Raw genomic sequence first — 13,529 nt, 5'->3', positions numbered from 1 at the left:
TTATCGAACTTCCAGTATGAAGAATCACAGGAATAAAGTTGCTAATATTAGAAGCAAGGTTTCTCTGCTCATGGAGCTTACAGTTCAAATAAGATAAGAAATAATTAAATAACTAATAAAAATAAAAAATTACTAACAATAACTACAGGTTGGAAAAGTACTAAGAGGGAAATGAGATGGAGCATTGTCTTTTTTTCAGTCACACAGTGACGCAAATGATAAATGCTTTCAGTTACAAAAATGACCATCTATCAAGGTTATGAGATTTTAAAAGGGGAAAAAAATGATACAACCAACTAAAGAATGATTAGCCATTACTCTGGAAGAAAATTGTACTGGGACTGGTTTACTCTCTCCTTTCTTTGTAATAGAGGAGAGGCTCCTCAAAAAGAGCAATGAGATAAACTCGCTTTTTTAATTTTTTTTTTTTCTTTTGTAAGTCAAGCGGAAAGACGAAGTGAAAAGAAATCAGGACTCAAGGAAATTGCTAACCTAGTCTGGCCGTGAGGATTTCTTTTAATCTTTCTAGGTTCGGGAACTGGATGGCAAGAAAACTAATGCCTTGAACTTCAAGGCAGATTTCCTTTCAATTATTACTGTCTGGAGGCAGGAACCTGGGAAGAGGTCAAGGTGTGGTTTAGGAAGAGGCAGCTCCAGGGAAGGGCACTTGGAAGGGCAGGACAGAGAACAGCGGGAGAAGGCGAGTGCGGTGACACTCCTAAGGTGAGAGAGTAAAAAAACTCTCCGCCTGGGGAGCCGCGCGCCGCTCAGGTGGCCTTTTCCCGCTCAGGTGAGCTCCTCCCGCGCCTCCCATTGGCCAAGGCGCCGGTGGCGCTGGGAGGGCGACGCAGCCCGGTCTAGTTCAGGGTCTAGGGCGGCGCGTCACTTCCGGTAGCGCGGAGCTTGTAAAACACCCTGGAGAGAAAATGGCGGCGGCAGCGGCTTCGGCGCCTCAGCAGCTCTCGGATGAGGAGCTTTTCTCTCAGCTCCGCCGTTACGGCCTGTCTCCTGGCCCAGTGACGGAGAGCACCCGCCCGGTCTACCTCAAGAAGCTGAAGAAGCTTCGAGAGGAAGAGCAGCAGCAGCACCGGTCTGGGGGCCGCGGCAACAAGACGCGGAACAGTAATAACAATAACACGGCAGCCGCCGCGGTTGCGGCGGCGGGACCGGCGGCGGCCGCCCAGGGGCTGGGGGTCCGGCCAGTCTCGGGCGATCTCTCCTACTTGCGGACTCCTGGGGGCCTGGGCCGAATCTCGGCCTCGGGCCCGGAGAGCTCCTTGGGAGGGCCCGGGGGCACCTCGGCCGCCCCCACGGCTGGCAGCAAAGTGCTGCTGGGCTTCAGCTCGGACGAGTCGGACGTGGAGGCCAGTCCCCGGGACCAGGCCGGCGGCGGCGGTGGGAGGAAAGATCGGGCTTCGCTCCAGTACCGCGGGCTCAAACCGCTGTCGGCGCCCCTGGCCGCCAGCGAGGTGACTAACAGCAACTCGGCCGAGCGCAGGAAGCCCCACTCGTGGTGGGGGCCCAGGCGGCCGGCGGCTCCCGAGTTGCAGACCCCGTCGGCGAGAGATGGAGCCGCGGAGGACGAGGAGGAGGAGGGGGAAGACGGAGAGGACAGGGACCCAGAGGCCGAGGAGCCGCTGTGGGCGAGCCGGACCGTGAACGGCAGCCGGCTTCTCCCCTACAGCTGCCGGGAGAACTATTCGGACTCGGAGGAAGAGGAGGACGACGACGTGGCCTCCAGCAGACAGGTATTAAAGGACGACTCCCTTTCCCGGCATCGGCCCAGGCGGAGCCACAGTAAGCCTCTCTCTTCGCTGACTGCTAAATCTGCCGGCGGCCGGCTGGAGACCTCAGTTCAGGGAGGGGGAGGCATCCAGATGAATGACAGGGCGGCGGCTGCGGGGAGTCTAGACAGGAGCCGAAACCTCGAAGAGTCGGCGGCGGCGGCGGAGCAGGGAGGAGGGTGTGATCCGCTGGACTCCAGCCCCATTCCTAGGTACCGTGTGAACGCTAAGAAACTGGCCCCTCTCCTGCCCCCGCCACTGACTGACATGGACTCAACCTTGGATTCGTCCACAGGCTCCCTTCTTAAAACCAATAATCATATCGGCAGTGGGGCCTTCGGTGCGGACTCCCCCAGGATTTTTTCCAATAGCCTCCCTCCCGGTGCGTCGGTGGCTGCCTCTAGTTCACTCAGGATCAATCACTCCAATCATACGGGCGCCAATCATACCTATCTGAAGAACACATACAACAAACCGAAGCTTTCCGAGCCCGAGGAGGAACTTCTCCAGCAATTCAAACGGGAGGAGGTGTCCCCTGCAGGGGGTTTCAGTGCCCACTACTTGTCGATGTTTCTCTTAACTGCTGCCTGCTTATTTTTCCTAATATTGGGACTGACTTACCTAGGAATGAGAGGGACAGGAGTATCCGAGGATGGAGGGCTCAGCAGTAAGTATTGAACCCTGTGGGGTAAGGAAACAAAGGGGGTATTGCTAGGGGTCTGTTGTAACCACCCTGGGCATTTTACACCAGGTGACTCTGTCTGCAAGAACATGTTTTAATAGCGACAGGGCAGCAGATCGGGTGCATTAGTGTTGTCTTTAAGAAAGAACATTAGTACCATTATCAGAGCGATAATCCCATGCCTGCTTTTAAAATTTTTCTGTATGATCCATTGGGGAATTCAAAACATCATATAAAAGAGCAAAATATTACAAGTCTGTTAGTAAAATGCATTTACGTGTGTGACTTAAATTTTCCTTTTAGCCTTAAATAACTGTGTGCAGATGGCAGTTACTTAACAATATTGGAGTATTTTGATTGTTATGGGACATCATAGATGTTTTTTCAAATTGAGTTGTGATTCTAAAAGGCAATGTAAGAGCTCTTGAAATTGCAGTTAAATATTTTGGAATATTAAGTTCTGTAGTTCTGTATTTTCTATGGTTTCTATATTTTCTTTAAACGAATATAGAAGGTAGGAAGACACAGCTCAAAATTGATTGCCCAGGGGGCGCCTGGGTGGCTCACGTGGTTCGGTGCCTGCCTTTGGCTCGGGTCCTTGATGGGTCCTGGACTCGTTCGGGTTCCTAGCTCAGCAGGGGGTATGCCTCTCACTTCTTCTCTGTCTCCCCCTGCTTGTGCTCGCTCTTTCTCTTTCTCAAATGAATAGAAAAAAAAAAAAAAAAAGTATTGCCCAGGCCAAAGCATCTTGCCTCATACCCCTGAAAAAGTAGTGGTAGGTCAGCGCAGGGCAGGGCAGGGGTTTACCATTTATCTGATACCGGTTTTTAGGCCCTGGCATTTACTTGCTCTAAAACACTGTGGGCAGGTGTGGTGTGTTCATTCATTCATTAAGCTGGCATCATCATCTGTGCTGTAGGATAGAAGGATACAGCAGTGATAAATCAGAGTATTTCTGTCCTACTACACGAGGATAGGTACAGATCATTTTGTGTTCTGTGAAGGAAATAAGGATGGGATAGTTGGTATATGCTGCTTGAGAGATAGTGAGAGTAGCTACCCTTTGAGGTAAGATCTGAAGCAGGAGGAGACAGCATTGTAGGGAGACAGAGCACTCTGGGCAGAAATTGCAAGAAAGGTCTTGAGTCGAGCAAGAGCGTTCCTATAGGTTAGAGTGGTTAGAGTATCTTGAGCAAGGGGGAATGAGCAAGAGTTTGAGCCTCCCTTTCCTTATCAGTGAAATGATGCTGATATCGATTAGAATGATACCTACACAGATTGAAAGAGAGAAAGTAGATGTAGTGTGTGATGGACTGCTGAAGATAAAATTTCTCAGTGTTAGGGCCCTCTCTCCACTCCCCCTGAAACGTCCTACCCTTTCACCCAGCATGAAGTCATTTTATTATGATTTGTGTTTATAAAATCAGCCTTACTTTTGTTTGTTTTGTTTCAAAATAGTGAATGTGCAGTTAGCAGATTTACATAAAGAGTAGGAATTAGAATGGTGTAACGTTTGACTAGGGTATAGCCATTTCTAAGATCATCAAAGAATAGTCTATTACTCTGTTGCTTAATTAGAGGAGTAAGAAAAGGCCTGAAACCCAGCATTCACTTTAACTTGCTCCCTAGGAGCAAGAGTGATACATTGTGTTCTGTCTCAAGTAATTTGGGAGAACAAGAAATAAGGTTACACTAGAAGTTAAACTAGTAAACTTCACATAAATTAATGACACTATTATTACTGACGAGCACAATTCTCGATTAAGGTGACTGTCACATCTTTCAACTCACTGTTAAGAGGAGTGAGTTTTGTTTTCTTAAGTACGAAAATTTTGGTTGGAATAGAAAGGGAAAGGACTGCTAGGGTTTTAGTAGCCCCTTCACCAATGTGGGAGGAAATAAATTGTGTTTTTTGTATTTTTTAATACATGGTAAGAGTAACGTAGTTTGGGTGATGGAAACAACAGTGGCTAAGAGGTAGAGGATCTGGGTCCTAGGACTTGTCCAAATGACTTAGTTCCTTAACCTCTGAAATCTCATTCTTCTATATTAAATAGGAGTAATAATTTCTGCTGTCTATGGGGTTGTTGTAAGGATCACTTGAGATAGTTTATTAAATAACCATAAAGTGGTATTATTCAAAGTTTAGATAAAATTTGTTGTATTCCTGGTAAACTATGGTATATATGTTAAGAGAAATAGTTAAGTCATTTCTGTAAATATTTAGTAGTGGATTTCTTATTCAGCATTTAATTTTTATTAAATTCCATTAAAAATACAATGTAGACATTGATACAGAAATTTGAATCAAAGTGTAATGAATCCTTAACTGTATTGTATATTTGATTTACTGAATACTCTGGTGGAAAGACGTGCCTGCTAATTCAGTTAGTCTGCACACCTAACGGTGAATAACTTTCACTCCCTATATTTATGTATTCTGAATCCTTTGTCATAGTATAATGGTTAACCAGAGCTTAACTATAGGGTTCATTGGTCAAATAGTGTGCTTAAAGAAATAGTTTTGCTTTGAGTAATAATTTTACCAGAAGATTGTAGGTTATTTATGAGAGTAAGCTTTAGTAAGCTTTTATTAGTTGTCATTTAAGTTATGGGTAACGTCTAACAGATTGGCCTTTTAAATAGTTCTTAAATCATTTGGTCTTTGAACATTTTTTACCAATACCCTAGTTTTATTAATTAGATTTCTTTTATTAGTTAAATTTCTATGAGTCTCTACTTCCTAATCTGTGTAACTAGGGGGTTGGAGTAGATGAACCCTAAGTTCTCTCTAGCTTCAAGGTTTAAGAGTCTAACTTTGTACTGTCCTACCAAAATGACTCAAGGATCAGCCTGCAGTGAGAGCAGGTCATGACAACCCAACAAGAGAAAATGGAGATGCAGAATAGATTGACTGTCTTGGGTTCATGTGGTCATTAAATAAAAATTGTTTTCCAATTAGGAAAGGCATGCTTTTTGTAGGAATTTTGGGTAGAGATCTATGAAGCAAAAAATGAATAGGTATTGTATACCTCTACCTTCTAGTCTCCCATTCACCCCTGGTATAAATAAGTTCAGATAATACCTCTCAAAACTTTCTTAATGCTTTTCATGTAAATACATACATAGAGTACCTGCTCTGTGCTAAGCACCATTTTAAGCGTTCGGGGGGTGGGGAGAGGGAAGGGGAGATGGACAAGTAAACAAATAAGGATTTAAGAGAGCGATAGTGGATAACACAATTAATGATAGTAACTTTGCCGGGGATAGAAGAATATGGAATATTACAGGTGAGCAGGCCTCTCCAAGAAGGTGACGTTTGGACTGAAACCTGAATGTCTTGAAGGAACTAGCCATTGACAGGGAGAAAGGCACTCCAGGCAGAAGTAACAGCCAGTGCAAAACTCTCCAGCAAGATCCGGCTTGGCAAGTTGGAGCATCAGAATAGAGTGGCCGGTGTGGCTGGGGTATAGTGAATGAGGGAGAATGGTATATGAAGAAGTTAGAAGTAGGCAGGGGGCCAGTTCATAAAGGACCTGTAGGCCTTGAGAGCCACAGAAAGGAGTCAGAATTTTATTTTAAAGTGATGTTATACTACACCTATCCTGCGACTCATTTTTTCACTTAACCTTGTATGATGAGTAATTTTCTATACACCAAGTTTAAATACAAGGCATAAGTTAAAAATCTTACTCTCCCCTGGTCCCTAGAAAGGATGAGAACATTCTATAAAAATGTTAAAATCTTTGCCACCCTGAAAATGTTCTTCAACCCTGTGTTCTCCTCCAGCTGTTACTGTCCTCTCAGCCAAGATTGGTATCTCTTTCTGCTTCTGCCATTCACTCAACCCATTTAGTTTAGCTTTACCATCCATTACTCTGTAACCTCTTCAAGGCACAAGTTACTCAATTGCCAAATGTAAGAGAGGCATTAAAGTTCTTAGCTTTGCCTCTTTGATCCATTCAATTCAGTGTAACTCTCTTCTTCCTGGAACTCTATCCAGACTTCTGTATCACTACTCTCTCCCAGTTTTCTTTTACTCATGTCTGTCTTGTGTTTTAAATATTGGTGGTCTCTAGGACTCTTCTTGTCTTTGGTTCTATCCTTTTGTATAGTTTCTGGCTAATACCTCCTGATTTTATATTTTTGCCTTAAATGTTCTCTTCTGAGTTCTAGACTTAGCTCTGTTTATTGGACAGTTTCTTCTGGGTGTTCCAGAAGTACCCATCCTCTGTACTCATTGGCTTTCCTTTCGCCTTCTTTCCCCAGCTCTGTTCCGTTTTAGTTAATAGCACTTCCATCTACCCAGGACTCAAGCTAGGAACTTTGAATTTACCTAGAGCTCTTCCATCCCTTCATGCTCCTACCAAACTTAAAACCTCAATCCAGTTGGTTACTAAGTCCTGTAGTTCTATCTCCATAGGTCTTTTGAATCTTTTTCTTTCCATCAGTGTTGCTGTGAGTTAGTCTTTTGCCTGATCTGCTTTAGTAGTCTTCTATCAGGTGTCCCTGCTTCTAGGCTGTAGCTCTTCAATCCATTTTCAGTGCCAGAGCAATATTTCTAAAACATAAGTGCAGTAATACACTCTCTTTCTCTTACTCATTGGATAAAATCTAAATTCTTTGGCTAAACTGTTTATGTTCTGACTATGCCTTCTTTTTCTAGCTTCATTTCCTAACAGTTCATCTTACCACTTACTCTCTGGATAAATTGGAGTTTTCTGGTTACTGCTTGGTGTTCACTGAATATATCATAAAATTTCATGCCTTTATGCCTTCGCACATTATTCCCTTCTTTGGGAAGGTTGCCTGTCTGAACTGCTATTCATTCTTAAAAGTGTATCCACCTCTGGATATTTTCTCTGACTCCACATACTCTTTACCCAGGAGTTTGGGTATACTCAAACTCTGCTCAGGATCTTATACATCCTTCACAGCATTTATTATAAAGTATTATAATGGGGTCCGTCCGTGGTGCCAGTTCGATTACAGTTCCTTGAGGAAATAGTTCCACAAGAGGAGTTGAATACACTGGTAAGTGGCCCAGGCTTTACATTCATCTCTGATTTGAATCTCATTTCTCTCTTACACCTGTTCCATGACTTTGCTAGAAGATACTCAGTTCTCTCATATTAAAAAAATGAGGATGATAATACCTGCCTCAGGTATTTCAGTATTATGTGAGGTAATGTATGTAAAGTTTTTCGTGTTGTTAGCCTGGTGTAGGGGAATTGCTCAGTAGACCCAAGTCACATTAGTATCCTTGGCACAAGTTCATTCCTTCATAAATATTTGTTGAAAATGATCGCATATCAGATATTCAATTTATATGCACTGATTAACTCATCATCAACTCAGTAATTGATTACCTACTCAGTACCTAACAATACTTAGTACTGGGAAGGATGCAAAAGAAATCTCATTCTTGCAGAAGCCTCCACTCCACTAATAATAGTCACAAAAATGGTTAAGAAGTATATCAGGTATTAGGTGATAAGTGCCACCCTTTTGTAAAAGGGGCGAGTTCAGTGTGAACTGGATCAACCTCAAATGATCAGAAGCTCTGTTTCCAAATTTGGACTTGATTCTGTAGGTTGAAAAGTGGGAATCCGTGGAGGTTTTTAAGCAGAGGACTAGCGTAATCAAGTTGATTTTTTTTTTTTTAAAGACTTTATTTATTTGAGAGAGAGGAACAGAGTGAGAGAGAGCATGAGCTGGGGGAGAGGCAGACTTCCCACTGAGCAGGGAGCCTGATGCGGGGCTTGATCCCAGGACTCTGGGATCATGACCTGAGCTGAAGGCAGATGCTTAACCAAATGAACCACCCAGGCGTCCCTGTAGTTGCTTTTTAAAAAAATATATTCTTTTCCAAGTAATTAGACTAGAACAAGTGGCTAGTCTAAAACTTGGTGTGTATAATGAAGTAGGCGTAAGGATTTCAAAAAATAGTTGTTTCCCTCATTCTTGAGGAATGAGAGCTGAACATTATATTTAAAGTTTTTCGAAGTTGACTATTTTGTAAGGAAAAAAATATTCTAGGACTTGAAGAATATTCCTGGGAACACCAGAAGTTTGTATATCCCAGTTTGATGATTTAAATAAAATACACTCTGTGGAAATGTCTTTCATTTGAAAATTATCTGTAGTAAAATTTAAAATAAAAGTCATCAGAGCGAAAACATGTGAATTCCCCGTGATATATCCAGAGAGCCCAGTTTGAGGAAAATTGGCATAGATATCGGGGCTTGGATTAAGGAGGCAGACCTGGGTTTGAATATTGGCCCTTGTTTTTCTGTTAAAGTCAAGTTGCTGAACCACTGTGAACTTCAGTATCCTCATCTGTAAAATAGAATTAAGTGAGAATTAAATGGAATGATGCATGTAAAGTACTTGGCTCAATACATGACACAAAGTAATAAGAGTAATAGCAGCTAACCCTAGGTAGCATTATGTGCCAGGTACTGCGCTGGACAATTTTAATTGTTACTCAGCCTTCTTGAGGCATTTTGTACATGAGGACTGTGTATATGTTCTCTACCATAATTGTTATCCAGAAAATTATGAAAGATAAATGGGTGGGTGAAGAAGATTAATGCATGAAATCCTAGAAATGCCAGGAATAATCTATGAAATCTAACAACTTTAGGACAATGAGGTACAAATTTGTACTCAGGTGACAATTAGGAATCATGTGAGACTATCCTTACTTAAGGTTTTAGATTAATTCACTGATACATGAGTGGGCCAATCTGCTCTAATATGCAAACTATAATAAATAATATGTAAAACTATAAGCGTGACACCCTTTCTAATTTTTGGAAGAGAAGCCGTAAGAGACTCTTACTCTCATGAAACAAACTGAGGGTTGCTGAAGTGGAGGGGGTGGGAAGGAATGGGTAGGGCTGGGTGATGGACATTGGTGAGGGTGTGTGTTGTGAGCATGTGAATTATGTGAGACTAACGAATCACAGACCGGTACCGCTGAAACAATATATTATATGTTAATAATAATAAAAAATAAATTTTAAAAAGTCCGAGAAAGACCCCCCCCAAAAAGGAAAGATTTGCTGTCTAAAACTGGTAGTCTTCTGATTTTACAATACCACTTTAAAACTTATGTTTTTCCATTGTTCCATTTTTAAGATGTAAAGATCTTTTGTATGTTTGTTCTCCCATTTTTTGCTTCTTTAAAAAAAAAATTCATACATGTTTTTTCTATGCTTATATTTCTTTCAGTGGAAATGATCCGTTCTGTAATTTCAGGGGTACTTTTAAAAATCAGATATTTTCATGATTCCTCAGTAGAGTTGTAAAGTTTTAAAACTAGCCTCTTATTGCTGATTAATTATTTTATGTTAACTTTACCTCTGAAAAATATTTTACATAAGTAAAAGGAACCTTACTGCGAAGAGATTTATAACATCAGTGTAGAGAGAGATTTAATCTAGTTTTTAAGTAGTTTAAAAATGAAGTATACCTTCAAGTATTGGAAATCTCCTTCTATAAGTGTGGTAAATAAGTAATAGTGATTTCTTTATGAAAATTATGATAATCTTTATTTTAATCTTACATTTACTTTGCACTAAAAATAGCTACCATTTAATTTGGGAATGCAGCCTCATACTAATTGTGGAAATTGTTAATGACAGTTAATTGTTTGATAACTTTAGATTTTGACTTCCATATTCAGACTTTATTTTTGAAAGATTTTAAATTGAACCAGTAGCAGTGCGGTTGAACAATAACCTTGACTTTGCTGTTTTAATAATGTATGCTTTAACCTGAGCCTCATTTTTAAAAAAAATCTTGATTTAGTTAATAATCTTTTATTAACAACATTGTCAAAATTATTAAGTGAGTTGACCAGGAAGAAAGTGTTTAGGTTTTAATACTTGTTTGATGTAGTTAAATTTTACATGTTTGACATCGTTCCTTTGAAAATTTATTTCTAAAGAAATTAACTTTTTAACGGGATTATAAAAATTTATATTAACAGATACTAATGTCTGAAAATAAGATAACAGATCCATTATGTGGAAGCCATAATGTATTACTTTTATGATGTCTTAATTTTTTCTTTAGTTCTAAAGGTATAGATTTAAAATTATACTATGTTTTTTTTTTTTTTTTTTTAATCTGGGTAGCAGATTTATTGCTCAATGGCCACAGCTTTTTGCTGAAAATGATATCAAGTGGCAAGCTAACATTTAGAAACAAGGCTTGGGTGCAAAATTATGTGAGAGTTTAGTTCAGCTGTCCTGAACTGAGTGATAACTATGCACCAACAATTGGTTCCTGCCTTGAATGTGACATGAATAGGAAAAAAAATGCTTTAGGAGCATTGAGCATTTTAACACATAGCAGAACATTAATAATGTTTTGCAGTTAGGGACTCCTTTTATATGTATATGTACAAAAGGAATTTGCTGATTGTCTCTAATTCCTGAAAGCACTTTACACTTACAAAGGAAGCTCTGTAGGAATTCACCTAGATACACTTTTTTAAACCTCCATATAGAGAACATCATTGAAATTAATTAGGGGGAGGGCGAATCTTGGAATAATGGTTTCTTCTAGTCCCTGGGCTATGGTTTAGATCATTGGTCAACCTAATTAATGACTTTATAGGTTTATAAGGGTACCTCCCCCATGATATCACAGACACTTTCTTGTTTGATTTAGTTACTTGAAGCACAATTAAGTTTATCCTCTTCATTCATCCATTCACCCACTTATAAATTACTTATTGAGCACCTACTGTGTGCCACATAATATCAGAAGTTGAGTATATACTTTCTAGAACTATAGGAGTGAAACTCTTTGCCAAGATACATAAACTGCCTCCCTTTCTCCCACATCATCGTGGCGTTCTCTTCTTTCTCCAAAATATTTATGTACTAAATAGCCCCCAGAATTGAGATTTGGTTACCATATTGTGACTTAGAAGACATAACGTGAAAAATTAATTTCTGCAAATTTGAGTATGCCCTATAATAAAGTTTACCACAGTGTGTAAACACAATGTGTTTACCACAATGTGTACGCTATACAAATGAAATAGTTCCATTTCTTACAGATTTTTAGAAATATTTTAAAAAGTAAAAAAGGACGAGACATGAAGAATGAATTTGCCAAAAATGAAAATGTTATCAGTATGAAGTGTTTATGATTATAGTACAAGATGTTCTAGAAGTATTCGTATGCTTATGACAAAAAGTCTTGTTTTTAAAACATGTCTCCAAATGTTCCATCTTTCAAATTCTAAATCCTTCAATGATAAAAGCATTTATTTGAGAACTTTCTATGTTTGGGCATTTTATCTTAGTTTTTATGAGGGGAGCTACTAATATTATCTGAGAAAACTGAAATGTAGGTGGAATATGGTTACAGGGGACTTGTCCAGTATCCCACAGCTATTAAGTTTTGGAGCCAGCCATTTGAACCCATGATCAGACTTCAGGGTCCACAATCTTAACCACTAGGCGGCAGTAGATTTTTTTATGCATCTTTTTTCACCTACTGTCTTTATTTGGGCAGGTAAGTCACTTGGAACCTCTGGGCCTTGGCTTTTGCATCTGTCAAATTAGGGGATAATAAAATCAACTTCTAACCAATGACCTTTGTAGGAAACTAAGGTGATAATGTCTATAAAAGTGCTTTGGAGAAATTTGAAGTGATACATAGCTGTATTTTTAATACATTAATTTAGAATTTCCCAGTTACAGTAGTCTACTTAAACAACACGTGGTCAGCACCGTGTATGACATGTCCTGTCAGTGATGTTAATAAGTAATAGAAGAGTCCATTAAATTTATAATCCTTGTCAGTATCTTTCAAGCTTACTCTCAAGCTGTCTGAGGAGATAAAAGGAGTCATCTTTTTATATTACCTAATTAGTGCTTTATTTCTGGGTGCTGAAAAGGAATATTCTTATTTTTACAGTTATGTTAATTTAATAGGCAATGAAGCACAATTTGAAATGAGATTTTACTCTTGTTGACCATTAGAAAGTTGATTTGCTGATAGGAGAGTCAGAGATGAAATATGTTGCTTTAATCCAAAATACAGTAGTGAATTTGAGACCGAAGAAATTTCTTGGGAATGTGGATAGGTCTTTAGAGTCAGCTTCTGTTAACATTATCTGTAGAACAGACAATGTGTGCAGCTGGTAGAGAAGGATGACCTTTCACATGTTTTTCAGCCAGTTTGTAAGATGCCATGGACACTATTACTGCAGAAGTGGGAAGATAAGGTGTGTCCCTGTGAATAGGCAATAGACTGAATGGTGGTAATCGAGAGATTGGGGGGCATAGAATAATAAAATGGATTTGATAAGCAGGATGTTAAAATTATGCTACTTAAGTTATCAGGAATTTAAAGTGCATTAGGATCTCAGTCTCCTATATCATTGATATGAAGTACATAATGAAATTTTCATCCCATTTCCCATTTGAAACTATATCAAAGATGTGATTTGTTTAGACCAGAGCAGTCTAATAGAAATATAGTACAAATATGGAGTATTTAAATCATAAGTCACTACAGTGAATTAGAAATAACAGAACAGTGGCAGAACTAAATCTCTCACCTACCTGCCCTGGATAAATGGCCATGTTTGATGGTATAAAGTGGCATAAAGGACTTCTTAGCTTAAAGCAGAAGTGATGTCCCCTAAATTCTCACTCATTTCTTATTGGGAATATTCCTTTATATTCTTCTGACTATTTCCTGTTGTAAACTGCTTTGTATAGCTCTTCAGACTAGACATGTAGGAGGGAGGGAGGGCCTTTTGGTTCTGTCCCATGACTGTCCCAAGAGATAAGGGGAAAGTTAGCTCCTATTTAGAAAAATGAAAACAGAATGACTAATAAAGCTTTTGTTGGCCAATACGAAAAATTTTAAGGATTTCAGTATCTTGCCTTTTGAGAAAGATTTTGGGATGCTCTTATTCATCATGCTCTTTCAATTGTAAAAACTATCTCGGTTCTTTTACAAGGTGCTATTTTATGGTAGATTTACACTTAAGAATATCTCCTTAATGAATCTGAATAAATTCTTTGAAC

At 39.7% G+C, this 13,529-nt stretch overlaps 1 protein-coding gene across 3 annotated transcripts in view; it reads left to right on the top strand.

The window, feature by feature from the left end:
* Positions 1-894: 894 nt before the first annotated feature.
* The window catches only part of LEMD3 (LEM domain containing 3), a 77,068-nt gene continuing 64,433 nt past the window's right edge, over positions 895-13,529 (top strand). For all 3 annotated transcript variants that reach the window (XR_004382350.1, XR_004382351.1, XM_032854900.1), the window contains exon 1: positions 895-2,451. Coding sequence is in view for 1 of the 3 variants with exons in the window: in XM_032854900.1 (XP_032710791.1) it covers positions 927-2,451 (1,525 nt within the window). In the remaining 2 variants the exon portion in view is untranslated. The remainder of the gene's footprint in view (positions 2,452-13,529) is intronic.

The sequence above is a fragment of the Lontra canadensis genome, unplaced genomic scaffold (genome assembly GCF_010015895.1).
Source record: "Lontra canadensis isolate GAN:19392208 unplaced genomic scaffold, GSC_riverotter_1.0 scaffold9, whole genome shotgun sequence".
Classification (NCBI taxonomy): domain Eukaryota; kingdom Metazoa; phylum Chordata; class Mammalia; order Carnivora; family Mustelidae; genus Lontra; species Lontra canadensis.
The sequence above is the reverse complement of the archived record's forward strand: the minus strand, read 5'-3'. Positions and strand labels throughout refer to the sequence as shown.